The following is a 22,395-nucleotide window of genomic DNA, read 5'->3' as shown; positions in this document are numbered from 1 at the left end:
TGTCAACTTTCCTTTTCTTTGATAAACTCATGTTTTTTAGAGGGGGGGAAAGCTTTACCACGTAAACCGAAGAGAGTGCATCTTCTCGGAAAGGCTTAGCTGCGAAGTAGAGGGGGCAAGAAAAAAAGCGCCATCTGCTGGGAAAAACGTGGGCATTACAGGGGAAAGTAAATGAACAAGGTTTGCCGGTATATTTTGATATAACTGAAAGATGATCGGCAGGCCGGATTAAAAAGCCAAACGCGCCGTATGTGGCCCGCGGGCCATAGTTTGCCCATGTCTGTGCTACACTCTCACCAACCACTACTTTGCAGTCACTGATTTCCTTTAGTTGACACAAAATGTAGTCTACCTGTGTACTTCTGCCTCCACTCTTATAGGTCACCCTATGTTCCTGTCTCTTCTGAAAGAAAGTATTCACAATAGCCATTTCCATTCTCTTAGCAAAGTCAACCACCATCTGTCCTCCAGCGTTCCTCGTATGGAGTCCAAACCTGCCAATCACCTCCTCATCATCTTTGTTTCCTGCGCCAACATGTCCATTGAAGTCTCTACCAATTACAACCCTCTCACTCGCGATGTTCTGTATGACTTCATCAAAGTTCAACCAAAATTTCTCCTTCTCCGCCAGCTCACATCCTACTTGTGGGGCATACCCACAAACAACATTGAACATCACACCTTCAATTTCTAGCTTCAGACTCATCATTCTATCTGATACTCTTTTTTTCTTCTCAGACATTCCGAACAAACTCCTCTTTTAAGATAACCCCAACTCTATTTCTCTTTCTGTCTTCACCATGATAGAACAACTTAAACCCTGAACCTAAGCTTCTAGCCTTGCTCCCTTTCCACCTGGTCTCCTGGACACACAGTATGTCTACATTCCTTCTCTGCATCATGTCAACCAGCTCTGTACCTTTACCTGTCATTGTTCCTACATTCAAAGTTCCTACTCTTAGTTCTATAACTTGGTGTTCCATTTCTCTCTTTTCCTCCCGGCACACATCCCTCCTCTCCTTCGACCAACAGTAGTCAATTTTCCACTGGCACTCTGAAAGTCAACAGTACCAATGGCGGCCGTTGTTAAGCCGGGCCTCGACCGATCCGGTGTGGGATTCAGAGGTTTGATTCGCATATTTGTTTTGGCAATTTTTTTTTTACGTTGGATGTCCTTCCTGACACAACCCTCTGTATTTATCCGGGCTTGGGACCGGCATAATAAAACACTGGCTTGTGCCCCCTTGTGGCTACATTAGAAATGGATGCACTCTCATGTCAAAAGCATGCCAAGTATCTGGCTTGGACCCACGTGCAGCATCAGAGTCACTGAACAGTCAACAAAACTAAAATGGATCAATAAAATTTGATTTGTTGATGGCATCGTCTGTTCAGAGTTGACCGAGATATTGTTTTAGGTGTTGGCGTTGCTGGTCTGTGATGAAAAGATTTAGGTTACAATTCAAATTAATAAAGTTCAACATATAGAAGACTGATTTTATTGTCTGTTTTTCTTTGTATTATTTTCTTACACGTGTTCCGGTTTCAGTATTTACGCAAAAATTCAATTGCAATATATTAGGATGGTTAATACAGTAATTTACTGTATCTTAAAGATAATAAAAACATACACTTTTTAAAATTTGGTCTGGCCCTCAACAATGTTTTTTTTTTTTGTGGCCCTCTGTGATTTTTGAAGTTGACACCCCTGGTATAGTAAAGCGTTTTTAGTCTGAGAAAAAAAATGACTATATAGTAAGCCGTTTTTATCCCGAAAAAAAGCATGTATAGCAAGGCGTTTTTATCTTAAAAAAACAACTACAGTGATACCTCGGCATACGAACGCTTTAGCTAACGAACTTTTCACCTCACGAACATTAAATTTGCGAGCATACACTGTAGTCTTGGCTGACGAAGTCGTTTTCGACGACGAACCAAACCACACGGAGTGCCACGGTGGATGGCGGACTAGTTGTCGGCGGATGAACACCAAACCACACGGTCGAATAGTGCCACGGTGGCTAGCGGACTAGTTTTCCCACACCCTCTCTGAGTCCAGGCATGGTTTGCTATCGAGTGAAGTACTTTTGCTATTAAAAAGACCCCACCACAGGCTCGTGGTCAGCCGAAAAGGACACAAAAGAAAATGACGGTCGAGCAGAAGATCATCGAAAAACAACGAGGTGTGTTTGCGTGACTGAGCGTCCCAGTACCAGTCTGTTAAGTCGACCATTGCTATGTATGGCTAAGGGTGTTTTTGTATTGTCTAAGCCACGGTCTCAGGCAATAAAATAGGTTGAAAAACTTCTGTTGATTTGGATTAACGAAGAGCAGCTCGCAGGGGACAGTGTGAGTGAGGGTATTATCGTTGAGAAAGCACGGCTACTTCACTTGGACATCATCAGGAGGCAACGACATCAACCACCATCACAAAGGTCAGTAAAACGACTTCATTATAGAGTACAGTTTATTTCTTTAATTACAATACAATAGCACATTTAGTATTCGGAAAATGAGGTATATTTTGTGTAGTTTGCAATGGATTGGATTTGCCTTTACGTATCTCACAATGGAGAAATTGTGTTTTATTGGGACCTAGGAACGAACTCCCGCTTCCCTTCCAAAAACTTATCCTGTGACTGTAAAGTGACCTTCAGAGTTTTGAAAGGCGCTTATAAATGAAATGTATTATTATTATCATTTTTAATGGTTTTGTCACGGTTTGCAAAGTGGTGATGGCAGTTGTGGATCCCAAAAAGCAGACAGGAGAGAGCAGCAGCTTGTTTTTGAGAAATTGTATTAAAATAAAGTCAGCAGGAACAAAATCTAAAACATCAAAATCATCTGAACAGAAAAATATAAGGTATCAAAGAAAAACCAAGAATAAAAGTCTGCCAAGATAAAACAAACACATGCACAGCATACAGTGCATACACAATGCATACAATTGCATACAATGACCCGTCACCGAATGGTCGTGCCGGGAGTCCTTTTAACTGCCACTAATGAAGATGACCTGCGCAACTGAGGGCGGGGCCGACAGCGCCACCCGTTGGTCGCCAACCAAATCGTGACAGGTTTCTTATTGGAAATAAATGTTTGGCAGTGTTAAGAAAGTTATATTGTATCCTCATTTCGTGAAATGCTTTAATATTGAGTGGATCTGGCAACCCAGCCACAATGCGACAGCACATGCTTTGACAGCGATCAAAGCCATCACGAAAGCGCTGGAGGTCTCGACAGGTTATGGGAGGAGACGTTTGGGAGATAAAGTGAAGCCAGAAGAAGTGTATCCAGACTTGAAAGAGCGGTGAGCATATGAGGCTATCGCTAACCGGCTAAAACAGCGGTCAAGATGGATCGAGGAAGGGCAAGCAGGCACCTTCGACTGGCATTCGACGGAGATGAAGGTAAGTACGAGATGTGGAAAAAAAATGCACATTTTTTCAAAAACATTTTCATTTATTGGGACTAAACTTACTTTGATCCTCTCTTTCATCTGGAACTGCTTTATGTAACAAAGAGGGTACAGAAAGTGCTTAAGAATGAATGTCTCTCTGTGTCTTTGTGTTGTCATGTTATTTGTTATGTATTTTTTTTTGTTCTTTTGACATCAAGACGGCGCCGCGAGAGTGGCTGCCTTTCCAGCAGCTCCTATGTTTTGCTTTTCTACTTTTTGTCCCTTACGTACTCTCTGCAAGGCCTAGAACAATCGATGATGTCACTTTTACGACAAACTCAGCGCTGAAAGGGTTTTTCTCTGGTATGTTGTCTAATCTCAGACTTTTCCCCTTCTCTAAAAATTTCAATCAACATCAAAATCAAAATTTGTTTTTTTCCCATTTGACTCATCCTAAAACATAGCATCCTTTTCAGCAGTGGATCAGAGACGTCATGGTGGAATGTGCACGTCTACTGCAAGCTAAATGTTGAAACCAAACACAAAGCTGTAGCATCCATTGACGAAAAGAGATATTCTCACATCTCCTGTCCCACATAAATTCCGCTTCAATTCCAAGCCGCGACAGTTTCACATAGATCCACATTATGTTAGGTTCGATTAGATTAGCCTTAATTTACTCTCATCTGTGGAGAAATTTACATTTCACAGCAGCAAAGTTATGAAAGGAAGACGAAAGGAAAATAGTCGACAAACAAACCACAGGAGCTGCTGTCAAGGCAGCCACTCGTAGAGCCATTTTGATGTCAAAACAACAACAAACAAAAAAAAATTAAAAAGTTATTTATTTATTTATATGGTTATTTGGTTTGGATTAGACTTTATCAGCCCATTTTACGGTAAGATCAGAGCATTGTCATCAAATGGTGAGTATAGTTTTTGCTTTTTTGAATGTTGCTGTGCCGATGACCATTTTGTGTTTGGGAGCCTTTTACTGAGTGAGTTGCTTGTTCTGTAGCCACAAAGGGACATAAGCCTTCTTGTGCCGGTCCCAAGCCTGGATCAATACAGAGTGTTGTGTCAGGAAGGGCATCCGACGTCAAAGCTTGGCCAAAACAAACATGCGGATCAAACCTCTAAAGCTGGAGGACACTGATTTGCTGTGGCGATCCCTTGAAGGGAAAAGCCCAAAGGAAAAGAAGAAGTCTGATCCTAAAACATGTCCAGAATCGAGCTGCTGAAAATGTTCTTTGTACCTGCGACTTCCCAGCCGCCATTTTTTGGAGTATGTGTCATTACCTTCTGAAGAAGAAAAAATGGTTATTGGTGTCCTGAGCTGACTCATATATAGTTTCACTTTTTGCTTTTCACATTGACTGTTTTGTATTCGTTTTTTTGCTTCTCACATTGACTGTTTTGTATTCGCCTTTGTTCGGTTACACTGGCACAATCGGTCACACTGACCCAATTTGTTTTGGTTTTGGAAACTGCATGTTTTCACACGCCTTTGTGTGCTTGCCAAAAAATTGCTCGTTAGTCCGGGGCTGAGGGAAAGGAGGAGGAATGACTCATCTCCTGCGTGGACAGGCTGGCCACCTGTCTTAGCAAGAGTGGGTCTATAAGATGGGATTTTCCTCAATATCGATTAGAGTCTGCTGTGAACTGTGCACGAGTATCCAGCTTTGGGTTTTCCAGTCCAGATTACTCTACCGGGGTGTTTTTGCCGGCTCTCCGCCCTCTGTCAACGGTAAGGTATACTATTCTGGATCTTAACCGCGATGTTGGAGTCTTTACGTGGGGGCATAGAGGTGACAGTTTGTGTCTAGCGTAATTACTCATGATCGGGAAATGCTGTAAATTGCTGTGTGTTTTATCAATAAATACATATTTATATATATACAGTCGTTGTCTGTGGTCATTTCTCTGCTGCGATCTCTCCGAACCTGTAACAAGGCAATTTTTCATAAAACACCTTCACAACCGGGTGGTGGAAGTCGGTCGTCTACACTCTCCTCGGAGACGCCATCTTGCGGCAAACTGCTGACATCTGCCTCTTCCTCTTGCTTTTTAATGTAGGGGACTTGTGGATAGTCCAAAGCGGAGCTCTCTGATTTCACGTCTCCGATTAGCTGATTCACGTCTGAAAGAAAGAAGAGAGAGTGTTGTTGTGGAAGCGGGTTCGGTAAATGACATTCACATTGGCTCCAATATCCAATTTGAATTTTTGATGAATGTCGTTCACTTTCAGTGTCGTGATTCAAACTTTTTCTCCTCTTTCATCTTTTACAAAATTCACATGAAGTTCCTCCACTTCATAATGACTGAATTTTTCGGCGACGTGTTCAAAACGCCCACTCGTAGCGCCCATCACTATCTTACTCGGTGTATGTTGGACTTTCTGGGCCTCGTATAGGTTAGCCGAGTTTGCTAGCCGCTAAGCCATCGTGCTCAACACATTGCTCCGCAGAGATCGTAAGCGAAACATTTTGGAACTGTCGTGTGAACAATGGACGCAAGAAGGACACCAGAAGACGAGAAGGACCTTTGTGAAGAAAAAGAGGAACACGAGAGACAATGTCAACTGCAGGACGCCATTTGGAGGATGCAGCCAAGAATTGTTCTTCACGGATTAGGTTGGCTCTTACTGCTCGTCTCGCTTGTTTTCAAGTCTTTTTGAACAGGCTTCGTGTGTTTTTTTTGTACATACGCGCTCAAATAAGTAACATACAATGGCTGTAGGAAATCACAAGTGCAAAGGCACAGAGCTCTCATCACATATTTCTAGAATCAAAAGTCTCGAAACTTGTGCGACGTCAGGACTTTTGTTTATGACCAAACCGATTCTGACACGAAGTGGCTCTTGTAATATGAACTAGTGATGTGTCGTTCGCGTCTGAAGTGAACGAAACGAGCCGGTTCCTAACAAGGAGCCGGGAATGGGAGCCGACTTTTTTTTGTCCTCTATTCCCCGCCCCGGTCTTCGGTTAAATCCGGACGTGATTGGTCGATATCTGTTGTAGGGGCGGGAAGGGAGAATTACAGGTACGCACAGCAGTGAGGAGAGGGTAAAATTGTCATTTTTGATTGAGCGTTTATGTTTACTTTTTTCTGTCTCTCCTTCATGCTATTCTGAGACCGTTTTCATTCTGTCTGAGTGAACGTGTCGTTGCCTGAATTATTTGTAAATATTATTTTAAATCCAAACCACTGACGGATTAGAATGCTTTTATTTCGAAGGTGGTGAACGGCATTTACTGTGGACAGTTTTCCGGGATGCTGAATATTCACAATTGCTGACTTGACGCAACTTCGGACTGTGGCCCAAAACGCGGTCGACACCTTTTGACTAAATTCTCCTGAATTTTTCGGCGACGTGCTCAAAATGCCCACTCGTAGCACCTACCACTATCTTACTCGGTTAGAACATCTTTCGTTGAAGCTTGCGTCCGATTAAAGTCGTCTCAGTGTACGTTGGACTTTCTGGGCCTCGTTTAGCTTCGCCGAGTTTGCTAGCCGCTAACAAAGAGGCCCTCATGCTCAACGCATCACTCCGCAGAGATCGTAAGCGAAACATTTTGGAACTGTCGTGTGAACAATGTACTCAAGAAGGACACTGTCATGATATGAGCAAATCGTATTTGCTTGTTCGACTAGTGATGCCTGGCTACAGACCAAACCCGCTTACACAAAGCAACACCCCCTCTTTCTTTCTCTCTTCTTTCTTTCAGACGTAAATCAGCAAATCGGAGACGTGAAATCCGAGAGCTCCGCTCTGGACTATCCACAAGTACCCCACATTACGAAGGAAGAGGAAGAGGCCAATGTCAGCAGTTTGCCGCAAGATGGCGTCTCGAAGGAGAGTGTCGACGACCGACTTCCACCACCCATTGTGAAGGTAACGACACATACTCCAAAAATGGTGGCTGTGAAGTCGCAGCCGCAAAGAACATTTTCAGCAGCTTGACTCTGGTCATGTTTTAGGATCAGACTTCTTTTCCTTTGGGCTTTTCCCTTCATGGGTCGCCACAGAAAATCAGTGTCCTCCATCTTCAGAGGTTTGAGCCGCATGTTTGTTTTGGCCAAGCTTTTACGTCCCAACCTTCTGTATTTATCCGGGCTTGGGACCGGCACAAGAAGACTTATGTCCCTTTGTAGCTACAGAACAAGCAACTCGCTCAGTAAAAGGCTCCCAAACACAAAATGGTCATCGGCACAGCAACATTCAAAAAAGCAAAAACTATACTCACCATTTGATGACAATGCTCTGTCTTACTGTGAAATGGCCTGATAAAGGCTAATCCAAACCAAATGACTAAATAACGAAATAACTTTTTATTTAGTTTTTTGTTGTTGTTTTGACATCAAGATGGCTCCGTGAGTGGCTGCCTTTGCAGCAGCTCCTGTAGTTTGTTTTTCTCATATTTTCTTCTGCCTTTCATAACTTTGTTGCTCTGAAATGTAAATTTCTCCACAGATGAGACTAATTAAGGCGAATCTATTTGAACCTAATTTAATGTGGATGTACGTGGAACGGTCACGGCTTGGAATTGAAACAGATTTATGTGCGACAAGAGATGTGAGACAATCTCTTTTCGTTAATGGATGCTACAGCTTTGTGTTTGGTTTCAACATTTAGCTTGTAGTAGACGTGCACATTCCACCATGACGTCCCTGATCCACTGCTGAAAAGGATGATATGTTTTAAGATCCATTCCAACATACCAGAGAAAAACCCTTTCAGCGCTGAGTTTGCCGTAAAAGTGACATCATCGATTGTTATAGGTCTTAGTACGTAAGGGACAAAAAAATGGAGGTACAGTGATACCTTGGCTTACGGACCCAGACAGTGTGTAAGGTGAAAAGTGTTTATCCCAAAAAATAATTTCCCATAGGAAACCATTAAAATGAGAATAATCTGTTCCCAGGTCCCAATAAAACATCATTTTCTACTTTCTAATTTTCTAAGCCTTAAAACTGCACAAAATATACCTTATTTTAAGTATAAATGTACTATGGTATGATAATTAAAGAAATAAACTTTACTGTACAATAAAGTTGTCTTATTTACCTTTGTGATGGTCGTTGATGGCTTGATGGAAGGGAGTGGCCGGTTTCCTCAGCATTAAAGACTTGATGAGGAACGTAACCTTCTTTCACCATCTTGAGGAATGATCCCTTGTAGGTACTTTCTCTGCAATAATTGTATCTAGTTCATCATCAATTGTGTTCTGTTTAGCTGGGTAGATAGCTTTTTGCATCAAGTGGATAGATGGCTTGTGCGGGTTGTTTGTGAAGCATGATCACTGGGATATTTTAACCTTACAGTCTACACTCTGCCTTTGAACGATCAAAGTGGAAATTCTCTCACTGTCGTCTGTCTGTCTCTTTAATGTGTAAACCACCTCCCCTCATTGCTGCGTTCTTGACCAATCATGGCTTCAACCGGAGACTGGGGGCGGGGAAGAGAGGACCAAAACAAGCCAGCTGCCATTTTGTTGTTAGAAGAACGGGCTCGTTCGCGAATGACACATCACTCATTGAGGCAGCTCCGTGTGTATCCCGAAAAAAGTTTGTATGCCAAGATAAAATTTTCATGAATTTAACGTTCGTAACCCGAAAAGTTCGTAAGCCAAGGGGTTCGTAAACCAAGGTATCACTGTAGTTCTGAAGAGGAAAGAGTAAATGTTTTCGATTGATTAAAGAAGTCATTCCGTATCAACTCGAGCCGTACGCAACGAAACTGGTGAAGGACACGACATAAGGAGCATATATGAAGCTCCATGAATAAGCAATATAGCATCAACTTCTGTGATATGTGGCATATAAGGACAAGAATAACAAATAATAAGCTACAAGATGTCAACAGCAATGCAGATTGTTTACTGGTTGTGCACGCAAAAAGTTGTTTAAACTTTCAAGATGAAGAGTTAAGAACTTGCGTATGAATGACAGCAGTTGTCCATCACTAACTCCGGTTAGCTCCTCGTTCCGGTCGCTAAATGTTTGTCCGGTAAGTTTGCTCCACTATTATGACGATTGATTATACTGCTCTGCTGTGTTGGAAATGCTGCGTTGTTTGTCCGCTGGGAATTTGGGTCAACTTACACCTTCTTTTTGCGTGTTACTGCAATTGGCTGCCACACACAACGATTCACCATCGCGTTTTTATGTCGTTTTCCTTCTAATTTCGCGATCAACACAGTGTTTTCAGATGTAAAAAATACCCCAAATGCATTGTGTGTTGCTTTTTCCGTCAGGGGCGGTCCCTCCGTGCCGTCACTTAGGGCATCGTCATTAACTTAAAAACAAGACTTCATGAATATTCAGCGCAAGTCTTAAAACGTAAAATGCGCTCAGTCAAAGTCATTTGAAGTCATTTTACAAATTATGGATGCAACTTGTCCGGAGGTGTCGGTTGTCCTTTAAAGTGTCTTTGAGTGTGATGAAAGGCGCTTTCACATCATCATGTTTTATCTGCATCATATTGGACTTGGGTTCAGCGAGCAAATCGAAATGGGACAAGGGGGACCACAGGGGGGCGTCAAAGCGCCACTTATGATTCTGGAACAGATAGCGGTCGAAAACCCAAGTTTGACTGTATTTGCGCTGCTTGCGTCCCGCAGATCTCCGGCGGATGATCGGCGGTCTGGAAGAAACTCTGCCTCCGTGGGGGCACTCCGGTTTGCCATGCTCCACTTGTGGCCGGACCTTTGCCGAAAAGGGAACGCTGGTCACGCACATGAGGACGCACACCGGCGAAAAACCCTTCGCATGCTCCACTTGTGGCCGGACCTTCACCCGAAAGGCAACGCTGGTCACGCACATGATGACGCACACGGGCGAAAATCCCTTCAGATGCTCCACCTGTGGCCGGACCTTCGCCCAAAAGAGAACACTGGTCAAGCACATGAGGACGCACACGGGCGAAAAACCCTTCGGATGCTCCACTTGTGGCCGGACCTTCGGCCTCAAGGCAACGCTGGTCTCGCACATGAGGACGCACACCGGAGAAAAACCCTTTGGATGCTCCACTTGCGGCCAGACCTTCATCCAAAAGACAGTGCTGGTCTCGCACATGCGAAGGCACGCGGAAGAAAAACCCTTCGGATGCTCCACTTGTGGCCGAACCTTCGCCGAAAAGGGAACGCTGGTCACGCACATGAGGACACACACCGGCCAAAAACCCTTTGCATTCTCCACTTGTGGCCAGACCTTTGCTCAAAAGGAAACACTGGTCAGGCACATGCGAACGCACACGGGAGAAAAACCCTTCGTATGCTCCACTTGTGGCCGGACCTTGGCCCGAAAGGCAACGCTGGTCACGCACATGATGATGCACACGGGCGAAAAACCCTTCGGATGCTCCACCTGTGGCCGGACCTTCGCCGAAAAGGCAAAGCTGGTCAAGCACATGATGACGCACACGGGCGAAAAACCCTTCGGATGCTCCACCTGTGGCCGTACCTTCGCCGAAAAGGGAACACTGGTCAAGCACATGCGAAGGCACACGGGAGAAAAGCCCTTCAGTTGCGGAGTGTGCAGCAAAAGCTACGCCCATCAGGTCAGTTTGGCTTCGAACATCCGCAGGCGCCACACCGCCAAGTAAAACGCACGCAGTGTCCGGCGCTCGGCGAGCAAGGGTGGCTTTCGTGCATCCCGTAACTCCGCGCGCTTCACGGAAGTCCAAATCGCATCAAAGACCTTCGCCAAAGAGTCACAGCGGCAGCAGAATGTTGAAACGGTCTTCGAAGTAGGAGCTTGCAAATATGTGGCCGCCTGGTGGGAAACTAATCAACGTGGAGAGAAGAGCAAAGCCGTTTCAAAACATCATTTGGTGATTGTTTTTCATTTATGATTTGTTTAACTTAAAAACACGTTCCCGTTTCCTTGTCCATCCATTGTAAAAGACTCTGTGCACTTCCAATATATTTAGCGGCCATATAGTTTGTCTTTGATAAAAGGGCCTCCCACAAGCTGAGCATCACCCCAGTTCCACTTCACGCATTATGGCGGAAACTCACACGTTTACCGCAACTGTGAGGCGGCTCTCGGGATTCTCGTGAGTCGGCAGAGCAAGGCGACAGAGCAAAGCGACGTCGACAGAACGAGGCCTGAGTTAGGCGAGCAGACGCCGCTTCTAGTGTGGGAATTAAGGCTCCTTTCAAAGAGCCGGTTCTTTTGGCTCGGCTCACTAAAAAGATCTTTTGGCTCCCAAATGGCTTTTTTGTTGCTCAAATTAACTACCAAAAAGCATGTATATTATATGAAAAACGAATTACTCATGTAAAAAATGCACTATAACAAATATATTTCTTTATATGACTTGATTTATATGTGCACAGTTAGTGGATACTAACTTTCACTTTCCCTGTGGTTACTCTGGTCCGATGATCAGCTGTCACTAATTTGCTTTTCATATTAATAATTCTACAATCCCAACTGGTAAAATTGATAATAATTGAATAATAATAAGAGCATAATGTGACTTTATGAATGTTCGGTGCGAGTCTTGGGACGTGAAGTGTCGCTATATGCAGTGGAATCTTTGTAGAATGCGCTCGGTGGAGGTCATTTGGGGTGAATTTGCAGGTTGTGGACGCAGCTTGTCCCGAGGTGTTGGTTGTCCTTGAAAGGAAAACCGTCGCCTCCGGACAAATTGTGTCCGTAATTTTTAAAATCACTTCAAATGACTTCAACTTAGCGTATTTTACAAAGATTCCACCGCATATAGCTACATTTTACGTTTTAAGATTTGCGCTGAATGTTCAGGAAGTCTTGTTTTCGAGTTGATGACGACATGATGTCACGTCTGGAACGCCCCTGACTGAGAAAGTGACACACAATGTATTAGGGTACTTGGTTTGGTCTGAAAACTTCGTGTTGATCCATGTTGATGGCGAAATTAGAAGGAAAAAAACGCGATGGTGAATCGTTGTGTGTTGCATCAAGACTACATTTGATACTAGTTGACACAAATTCCCAGCAGACAAATCAGCCCATTTCCAATGGAGCTTGGGCGCCATCTTGTGCATTTTCTGGGACGCTACATTGGTGTCATTGACGACTCTAATTGATATGGGAGGATTTATTTAATCAATTGCAAACATTTATGCTTTCCTCTTCAGAACTATTTGAATCATATTCATAACTGGATGAGTAACAAGAAAGCATCTTATCCGAATCTGAAGCCATTTTTTGATTTTCGAGCAAGGCAAGACGTATTGGCGTGATGTCACGAACAAGGGGGCGAGAGCTTCTGAAACGTAAACTTTTTCAGATCATTTTGAAATAGTTTTGGAACATCGATGAGAAGGTTTCTTCAGCCGTCATCTGTACTTTTTGAAGGTGTTGGACGTTTCGCCTCCTATCCAAGAGGCTTCGTCAACGAACTAAAGTCTGACTGGTCGTATCGGCCCTATTTATATATCCCTAATGTCCAGACATGGCGGCGCCGGACCCAGCTATGATAGGTCCCTACTCTCAGGTTGGGGGGAGCAGAGGACCCCTCCCTGTGGCCCCACTGATTGTTCCTACATTCCTGACTCACGACTGGCCTATTCCCCCCACTCCCACTGGCATTTTTCACATAACGCTGAAGATGGTTATAGGTTGCTTGCTCCGCCTGAGACAATCCCATGTTTGTTGTTTCAATTAATTGCAACACTCTTTTGCCTGTGGCCTTCTTTGAATCATATAGGGACAACACACTTTTTTATCCGGTAGTGTGTGTTGCAAACCTCCCAATATTGCTGCAAAACAATCTAGTACGTATTTCGGCTCTTGTAGAAGGGCTTTATGAGCCATTGTTTCAATGGAAGGCTGTAAGATGTTCTTTGGCGGGAGGTGATGGGAACCCATCCTTGTAAAAACATTAAGTAAGTCCTCTTCATCGCTTTCCTCTATTGTGCCCTGAGGCCCTTCTCAACTGCCGACCTCTCAATAGGGGGAAGGTAGTTAAGGAATGACGAAATTAGGATATCGGTGTCAACTGCATCTATGCCATGGATGCAGGCTAATAAAGCCTTTGACAGCCTCACTGGCATGACTCCATGGTCTGACAATCCTTTCATCCAGATTCGCCCAATCGCTTGCCATTCAGCCTCACTAAAATCTGGCCTCAGCCTTGGAACCCGCTCCATTTCCCCTTCACATTGTTCAAGAAACTGCTCCCAAAATGCAGTGTAACCCTCCCTTGAGACACCAGCGTCATCAATAGCATTTTCATTGACAAACTTTAGCTTTAAATTAAATTGGTGAGGTTGAAGGGGATTGCTGACGTGAAATTGAGAGAAAGTCTTCTGGTAAACAACATGCTCCGTTTTCCTGTGAATATTCAAAAAATATTAAGAAGGTGGCAGAGCTGAAATATGAAATGAACTCCAACCATATTTGTGCGAAGAGCAGAATAATACCGCATCTTTTTAACATCCCCGCAGCCAAGACTCAGAGAATGTACACTAAACGTGCGTAATAATAATCATCATCATCATAATCATAATACATTTCATTTCCAAGCGCCTTTCAAAACTCTCAAGGACACTTTACAGTCACAGGATATTTTTTCTGCGGGTGAGCAGTGGCAGCCACACGCGCCAGCGTTCACTCAACCCGGAAGTAACAAAGTCATGACAAAAGACTCTTCCTATATAACTTAACACTCTGTATTTACCTGTCTCCATCCCCTCAAGAGGTAAAAAAATAATGTGAAAGTTAGAGTAACTCCATACCGATTTCAGAAATGTCAAAACGGAAACAACAATATTTCAGAAACAGTTAATTAGCTGAATATTTCACTCTTTCAAATATGTATCTCAACACCTGGGTTATTATTTCTACCTTACCCGAATGATTACTGCAGACTCATCTGGATCCCATATAACGGTATCTTCTTCACAGACCTCATGAGAGATGCACCCCAGCTCCGTTTGAGGCTGGGCATCGGGAACCGGTCTGTCCAGGTCAATGATTTCTAAGCAACCATCAGATAAATCTGTGTTGGTGTCCTGCCCTTTGCCAATGTCAATGTCTGCACTAGTATCGTTGTCAAAAAAACTGCTAAGTGGCACTATACAGTTCCATTTTGGCTACTGTTGAAAGAGTTCAAAGAGTTAATGGCTTGGGGGAAGAAGCTGTTTAAATGTCTGCTGGATTTGGTGCGCATGGATCGGTAGCGCCTGCCTGAGGGGAGTAGCTGGAAAAGGTGGTGGGCAGGGTGCGGAGGGTCCAGTAGGATTTTCCGCGCCCTAGTTTGGATTCTTGCAGTGTGCAAGTCCTCGAGAGTGGGTAGGGCGGTGCCAATGATTTTTTCCGCCGTCCTAACTGTCCGTTGAAGTCGGATTTTGTCCATTTTTGTGGCGGCCCCGAACCAAACGGTGATGGAAGAACACAGGATGGATTCGATGACAGCCGTGTAGAAATGTTGCAGCACCTCCTGTGGCAGGCCATGCTTCTTTAGCAGCCTCAGGAAGTACATTCTCTGTTGGGCCTTTTTCAGGATAGAGTTGGTGTTGACCTCCCACTTCATGTCCTGGGAGACTGTGATTCCCAGGAACTTGAAGGTCTCAACGGTTGACACCAGGCAGTTGGATAGTGTGAGGGGTAGCTGTGGTGATGGATGTTTCCTGAAGTCCACCATCATCTCAACTGTCTTGAGCGTGTTCAGCTCCAAGTTGTGACGGCTGCACCAGAGCTCCAGCTGCTCCACTTGTTGTCGGTACGCAGACTCGTCACCGTCTTTGATGAGACCGATGACCGTGGTGTCGTCTGCGAACTTTATGAATTTGACAGCTGGGTGCGTTGAGGTGCAGTCGTTCGTGTAGAGAGAGAAGAGCAATGGAGAGAGGACGCATCCCTGCGGGCTCCAGTGCTCGTGGTTCGTGTTGTGGATGATATATTTCCCAGTCTGACCTGTTGTGTCCGTCCTGTCAGGAAGCTGAGGGTCCACTGGCAGATCGTGGGGGACACACCAAGCTGGAGAAGTTTGGGGATGAGGAGTTCTGGGATGATGGTATTGAACGCAGAGCTGTAATTATTTGCTGTTGGAGTTGAATGAGACGGTTGGGCTTCTCCTGCCCCTTCTGCTGTTCCAGTTTCAGTCATTCGTCTTTGCTTTTTGAACCTTGCTTGCAAATGGAGTGTCTGCAACAACTATAATGAAAACTCACAAAATAATTATCTGTAGCAATTGAAAGTCATGCAATGGTAAACATTATGTTTTGATTCGGTGTTGTACAAACAATACATTTTAGGATTCTACTTCAGAAACACTATTAGATTGTTGTGAATTATCCCTCAAATGCAATTTTGAGCAAACATATTCATAGCTAGGACACATGTTTTCAGTATTTTAAAGAGCAAAACTACTTTACTGCTGTTATACTTTAATCCAATATAAAAATATCACCAAGTGGTACAAACCTGTTCTCCCGTGTCACTGTCAGACGAGTGTCCATCATTTGCCTCATGATGAGATTCACCTTCAATCAATTGTGCACTTTCTCCCACCATGTTGGTGACAGATGAATGAGCTTCACTGCATTCATCCAAATGAGATGTTGGAGTATTTTCTTTTGTGCCAACGTAAAATCTTAACATAGAGTCTGCCAATTGTTTCATCTAAAGCAATGTGGTTTCTTTTGAAATCACAGACCTCAAAAGTAAAGTCCTCAACAGGTCCTTTGGTTGAGCTTCCATCTGGGAAAAATAGCCCTTTTCCCAGCTCCAAAATCTAAGCGACAGTTGCTGTTTTTTTCCAGGATGGCATGCCTTGTTCCTCCACCTTTGCTTATCCTCACTTGATGGTAATTGTTGCCATAAAAATGGAGCCACCCAATTTCTATCTTCCTTTGAGTATTTTCTGCAGAAACATTTTTATGTCTTGCCATCCCATCAACATGGTTTTGTAGTACTCCCGAAGTCTCACCCAGTACACCTTTTTTCCTTGATCTTATTTTGCCTCTTAATTTTTGGAGGAGCAGTTCATCATAGCAATTACTGCCATGTCAACCTGCAAAGATAAAGTGTGAGAATAAATACTTGATATGTTTATTTAATTATAACTTTTAACACATTTAACATATTCACATGAGTGATGGGAAACTACAGTCATCATTATTTGTATTCAATATTACACGAGAATAGTACATTAGGTAGTGGCAGCACATTTACTAACTGTAATATTGATTTTAAATTGTGTTAACGTCGTTATTAAAATACAATTAACAGTACAGGTAGAGTAGATAGAAATGTTAGCTTCACTTTCACTTTATTGACCTTCTACTACCAATACTACTTGGAAAAAAATGTCCCTGCATGTGTTTCTCTTGTTTTGCTTATTACATCAGACTGTGTAGCTGTATGCCCACCTTGTCGCTTTTCTTACGTGTAATGTCCACGTGAGGGACATTTCTTTACTGCAAGAAGTGTTCCAAGTCTTCCTCCATGATGCGCCGAGTTGTTGTCTTCTCTAAATAAGCAGCGCGTGCGAGCGTCTACCTGAGTCAAGCTGACCCAGAAGTACATGAACGCGCATTTTTTTTTTTAAAGATTGCGAGATCTCGCAAAGAATGCGAGATCTTGCAAAGTATTGCGAGATCTCGTAATGTTTTTTTTTTTTTCTTCGATGTCCCCTTAGAGGCTCCGTACATATGTCTTTTTAGTACACGAAGTGTTTCCTGTGAACCAAATGCACATCTGAAAATTAAACATGTTTATGATTTGCTGAGGGTGAACCGTCTTGAATGTTCACGTGGATGTCGTTCAAATTGAAGTTTGTTGATGTCAAGCCATCAAGATGGAGGTTAGATGCGCAGATTTCAAGTGACTAACAATGCCTTCCAATTCTTTGTACTTTTCAAATGACATTGCTGATATTTGTTATTAATTTTTGTTGTTCTTTTGACTTCAAGATGGCGCCGCGCTAGTGGCTGCCTTTACAGCAGCTCCCGTATTTTGTTTTTCTACTTCTTCCTTTCCTTGCTGCTGTAAAATGTCAATGTTTCCAGTGAGAGACTAATAAAGGTCAATCCAATCCAATTTTCATGATTGCCGAGTTGAAGTATGGCTATTTTTTCACAGGTATATCTCTTTGACATTGATCACCATTTGGATGGTGCTTTTAGCCTCATTTTAAGTAGCTGTAATGTTAAAAATCGTTTGGCTTGAACCCCTGATCAAGACGGGACAACATAAGAATTTATGGTGTCGAAGAGGGGGCTGAGACCAACTTTACAACGATGGTAGAGTTTGTTGATCACCTTTTGAGAGAAAAGCTTGAGCTTTCTCCTCACACCGATCTCAAGATTGAACGAGTACATCGGGCACTTGGCCGAAAACCTCCCGCTGACTCCCCGCTGAGGTCAATAATCATAAAATTCGCCAGAAACAAAACTAAGGAGGAGATCCTGCGTAAAATTTGGCATAAAAAGTCTCTTGTTTAAAGAGAAGAGAGTTTTTGCCGACCACGACTATGCACCAGAGATCCTGAAGAAACGACGAGAATACGCCGAGGCGAGGAAGGTGCTGCGAGAGAAAGGAATACGATTCCAGACTCCTTTCCCAGCAAAGATGAGGGTATTCTACGCGGAGGAAACGTGTCTCTACAACTCAGCACATTAGGCCACAACCAATATGCGAAAGAGGGGTTTTCCAGTGTCTGTCTGCACTCCTCCAACGAGCTGGATGGACAGAATTAAGAGCCGACTGGGGCATCAACCTACAAGAGAAGAGTGGACAAAGGAAAAAAATTGAAACCGGACAAAAGGACAAGTTCCTCCAACGCTGGACAACAAATGGGCTAGTTGAACTAGAAGGTAGTGGTTAACTTCCTTTTTTTGTGAGTGTATGACGGTGTTTGGGCATGGGTCAATGCATGTGGGGATGGGTGTATATGCAAACAGTATACGGATGTATATGTGTGAGTAAGAACATGTGTGTAGTCGAATATGAACGCATATGGGTGTAGAAAGTGAATGTAAAGTAAAGTCTCGTTATATCGATATCGGATATATCGATAGTCCCGGTTATATCGATACTATTTCTATGCACGCACGGGGAAAATTACATGCAAACAGGGTCGGATATATCGATAGTCCCGGTTATATCGATATTTTTTCGGACTCCCTTGAATATCGATATAACGAGACTTTACTGTATTTACCAGTATTACATGAGTAGGTGGAAATGTACATCGGAGGAGATAATGGATAGGTGTGCGGGTGTAGATATAGCTATGTATGTGTATACATCTATGTAAGGGTGTACGTATGGGTATGTATGTATGCATTTAGGTATGTATGGGTGTATATGTGTGTATATTTATAGATGTGTAGCTGTAGGTGTGTATATATATATATATATATATATATATATATATATATATATATATATATATATATATATATATATATGTACACATGTATGATAAAGATATAGATGTGTGTGTGTGTGTATATGTATGTATGTATGTATGCATGAATGTGTATGTGTGTATATGTATGGATATATATATATATATATATATCATGAGAGGCTAGCTCTCATCGGGACAGGACAAGAAGTGCAATGGACGACAGGTTTGGATACAAACAAAAGGTTTTAATCAAGGGTTCCAGGGGGAATTCACAAGCAACAAAGGTTTGAATAGTGTCTCTTCCAATACCTATCAAAATAAAGTCTCTTCTGATACTTAAATCCAAATAAAGTCTCTTCTGATACTTAAATCCAAATAAAGTCTCTTCTGAGGTAAAACTGAAGACGGAGTTCTTTTCCAAGAGTCTCTAGGCCTCACCCCTCTTGACGTCCTCCTCATGTAGCCTAGCCACCTTAGCTAGGTTCAAATCCAGTGTCCAGTCGTGTGGTCCCAACTGGCAATGAGGTCCACGCAGCAATCAACTTCTTCACAGAGCACAGCAATCGAGCTTGTCTTTCCCCAAGCTCCACACTCAGAGGCTCTCTGCCTTAAGAGCCTTGCTTGCCAATCAAGCCCTGATCAGCTGCAGGTGTGCGGTTTTAATTGCTGCCTTCCACCAGATGGGGCCAAGACTCTCTCTGGGTGGAGCCATCTTAGGGAGGTGTATTTGCCCTCCAGGACACAGCCTCTCGTGACATCACAATACATTGTACATACAAAGAATCCTTAAAACATTTGAAAATAATTATGTTTTGCATTTTTGTCGTGGGTAGATCATTTTGACTTTTGAGTTTTTGTAAGTAGCTCGTATGTTGGAAAAGTGTGAGCACCCCAACTGTAGGTAGACAGGGATTTGCTGTCTATTAGCTAGCTAGCTGGATGGCTATGTGGCTGGCTAACTAGCTTACTACCTAGCTGGCTATATATTTGCTGTCTATTAGCTAGCTATATGTCTGGCTAACCTAGCTTGCTATCTATTTGCTGTCTATTCACTAGCTATCTGGCTGGTTATTTGGCTGGCTACCGAGCTCGCTACCTTGCTGGCTACCTATTTGCGATCTATTTGCTGTCTATTAGCTAGCTATCTGTCTGGTTACCTAACTTGATACCGAGCTGGCTATCTATTTGCTGTCTATTAGCTAGCTATCTGGTTGGTTATTTGGCCGGCTACCTAGCTTGCTACCTAGCTGGCTATCTATTTGCTATCTATTTGCTGCCTATTAGCTAGCTATCTGTCTGGCTACCAAGCTGGCTATCCATTTGCTGTCTGTTAGCTAGCTATTTGGCTGGCTATCTAGCTTGATATCTATTTGCTTTCTATTAGCTGGCTATCTGTCTGGCTACCTAGCTTGCTACCGAGCTGGCTATATATTTTCTATCTATTTGCTGTCTATTAGCTAGCTATCTGGCTGGTTATTTGGCTGGCTGTCTGGGTGGCTACCTAGCTGGCTATCTATTAGCTAGTTATCTGGCTGGTTATTTAGCTGTCTAGCTGGCTGGCTACCTAGCTGGGTATCTATTTGCTGTCTATTAGCTATATATCTGGCTGGCTACCTAGCTTGCTATCTATTTGCTGTCTATTAGCTAGCTATCTGGCTAGCTTGCTATCTAGCGAGTTATTTGCTATCTAGCTAGCTAATTATTAAATATCTCGCTACCTATCTGTTAGCTCTCTATCTAGCTTTCTATCTATTTGAGTTATTCCGGGTTGAGTATATGCTGGCGTGTGTGCCTGCCGCTGCTCACACACAGAAAAAACTGATCCTGTGACTTTGAAGTGACCTTCAGAGTTTTGAAAGGCGCTTAGAAATGAAATGGATTATTGTTATTATTTTTATCTATATGTATGGAGACTAATTGTTTGACACTGGTGTCAAAAAGCAATACTCACTCTTCGTCCAAGTCAGATTTGCAGTCTGATCAATTCTGCAGGATCCTTCCTGGTATGCTGTTTTACAGTACATCAAAACAAGCCCTTCTTTCTTTCCCAGGTTTCATCTCACCCTCAGACTTCCGTCAGACATGGAAACTTCTGAGCGTGTACCTGAAAATGGAGCTCATGGATGTGTCACGTTCCGACAACGACAGTGGCAGCTGACGGGTGGGAACATAGGGAGTGGTGGTGGATCGCCAAGAAGGTGACACCAACGCGCCCGAGTGGGCTGAAGGGTCGCCGCCAGACGATCTTCTGCCGTCAATGTCGGACACCGACAGTCAATGTGAGGACGAAACGTCGCCGAAAAACGTCCCTGGCAAGAAAAGGTCCCGCAAACGCCAAAAGTGTCCCTCCCCGAAGGAGCATTTCCGCTGCTCCGTTTGCGGAAAAAAGTTCCCTTCCAATTCCAACTTGATCAGACATGTGAAAACCCACACGGGAAAAAAAATCCTATAGCTGCTTTGATTGCGGCAAGGCCTTTTCTCAGGAGGAAAACATGGAGGTCCACGTGAGGTTGCACACGGGAGAAAAATCTTCCGATGCTCCACTTGTGGCCGGACCTTCGCCCAAAAGCGAACGCTGGTCACGCACATGATGATGCACACGGGCGAAAAACAGTTCCCATGCTCCACTTGTGGCCGGACCTTCGCCCAAAAGCAAACGCTTGTCACGCACATGATGACGCACACATGACGAAAAGCCCTTCTCATGCTCCACTTGCGGCCAGACCTTCATCCAAAAGAAGGCACTGGTCTCGCACATGCAAAGGCACACGGGACAAAAGCCTACAATTGCGGAGTGTGCGGTAAAAGCTTCGCCCATAAGGTCAGTTTGGCTTTGCACATCCGCACGCGGCACGCCAACAAGTAAACCACACAGACCGACTGGCGAGCAAGGGTGGCTTTCGTGCACCCGGTAACTCCGTGCGCTTCACGGAACTCCAAATCGCATCAAAGACCTTCGCCAAAGGGCCGAAGGGGCAGCAAAATTTTGAAACAGTCTTCGAAGTAGGAGCTTGCAAATATGTGCCCCCCTGGTGGGAAAATAATCAATGTGGAGAGAAGAGCAAAGCAGTTTCAAAACATCATTTGCTTGATTGTTTTTCATTCATTATTTTTTTAACTTAAAAATATGCTCCTGTTACCTTGTCCATCCATTGTAAAAGACTCTGCACTTCCAATATATTTAGCGGCCATTTCGTTTGTCTTTGATAAAAGGGCCTCCCACAAGCTTAGCATCACCCCGGGGCAGTTCCACCTCACGCAATATGGCGGAAGCTCACACGTGTTACCGCAACTGTGAGGCGGCTCTCTGGGATTCTCGTGAGTCGCAAAGCGACGTCGACAGAACGAGGCCTGAGTTAGACGAGCAGATGCCGCTTCTAGTGTGGGAATTCCGGATCCTTTCAAAGACGGTTCTTTTGGCTTGGCTCGCTAATAAGATCCGGCTCTTTTGGCTCCCAAATGGCTCCTCATTTTTTTTTTTGTTGCTTAAAATAACTAACTACCAAAAATCATGTAAATTATATGAAAAACGAATTACTCATGTAAACAAAATACACTATATCAAATATTTTTATTTATATGGCTTGATTTATATGTGCACAGTTAGTGGATGCTAACTTTCACTTTCCCTGTGGTTACTCTGGTC

General features: G+C 43.6%; 1 protein-coding gene and 2 pseudogenes across 2 annotated transcripts; 1 reads left to right on the top strand and 2 right to left on the bottom strand.

Moving 5' to 3' along the window:
• Nucleotides 1-6,703: 6,703 nt before the first annotated feature.
• On the top strand, nt 6,704-21,042 carry LOC148899753 (uncharacterized). Its single transcript, XM_088995315.1, has 4 exons — nt 6,704-6,961; nt 7,129-7,295; nt 10,024-10,961; nt 20,801-21,042. Exons 3-4 carry the CDS (start codon nt 10,035-10,037, stop codon nt 20,843-20,845), a joined length of 972 nt encoding a protein of 323 aa, XP_088851441.1. The 5' UTR covers nt 6,704-6,961; nt 7,129-7,295; nt 10,024-10,034; the 3' UTR covers nt 20,846-21,042.
• Nucleotides 11,007-13,731, bottom strand: LOC148899755 (uncharacterized; annotated as a pseudogene).
• On the bottom strand, nt 14,233-16,401 carry LOC148899754 (uncharacterized; annotated as a pseudogene). Its single transcript, XR_016114643.1, has 3 exons — nt 15,818-16,401; nt 15,367-15,547; nt 14,233-14,369 (listed from the first exon to the last, which is right to left on the bottom strand). The product of XR_016114643.1 is annotated as an uncharacterized LOC148899754 (transcript).
• Nucleotides 21,043-22,395: the final 1,353 nt, after the last annotated feature.

Source organism: Hippocampus bargibanti, linkage group LG04 (assembly GCF_051943395.1).
Source record: "Hippocampus bargibanti isolate YZ-2025 linkage group LG04, ASM5194339v1, whole genome shotgun sequence".
Lineage (NCBI taxonomy): Eukaryota > Metazoa > Chordata > Actinopteri > Syngnathiformes > Syngnathidae > Hippocampus > Hippocampus bargibanti.
This window is presented reverse-complemented; position numbering and strand designations above follow the sequence as displayed.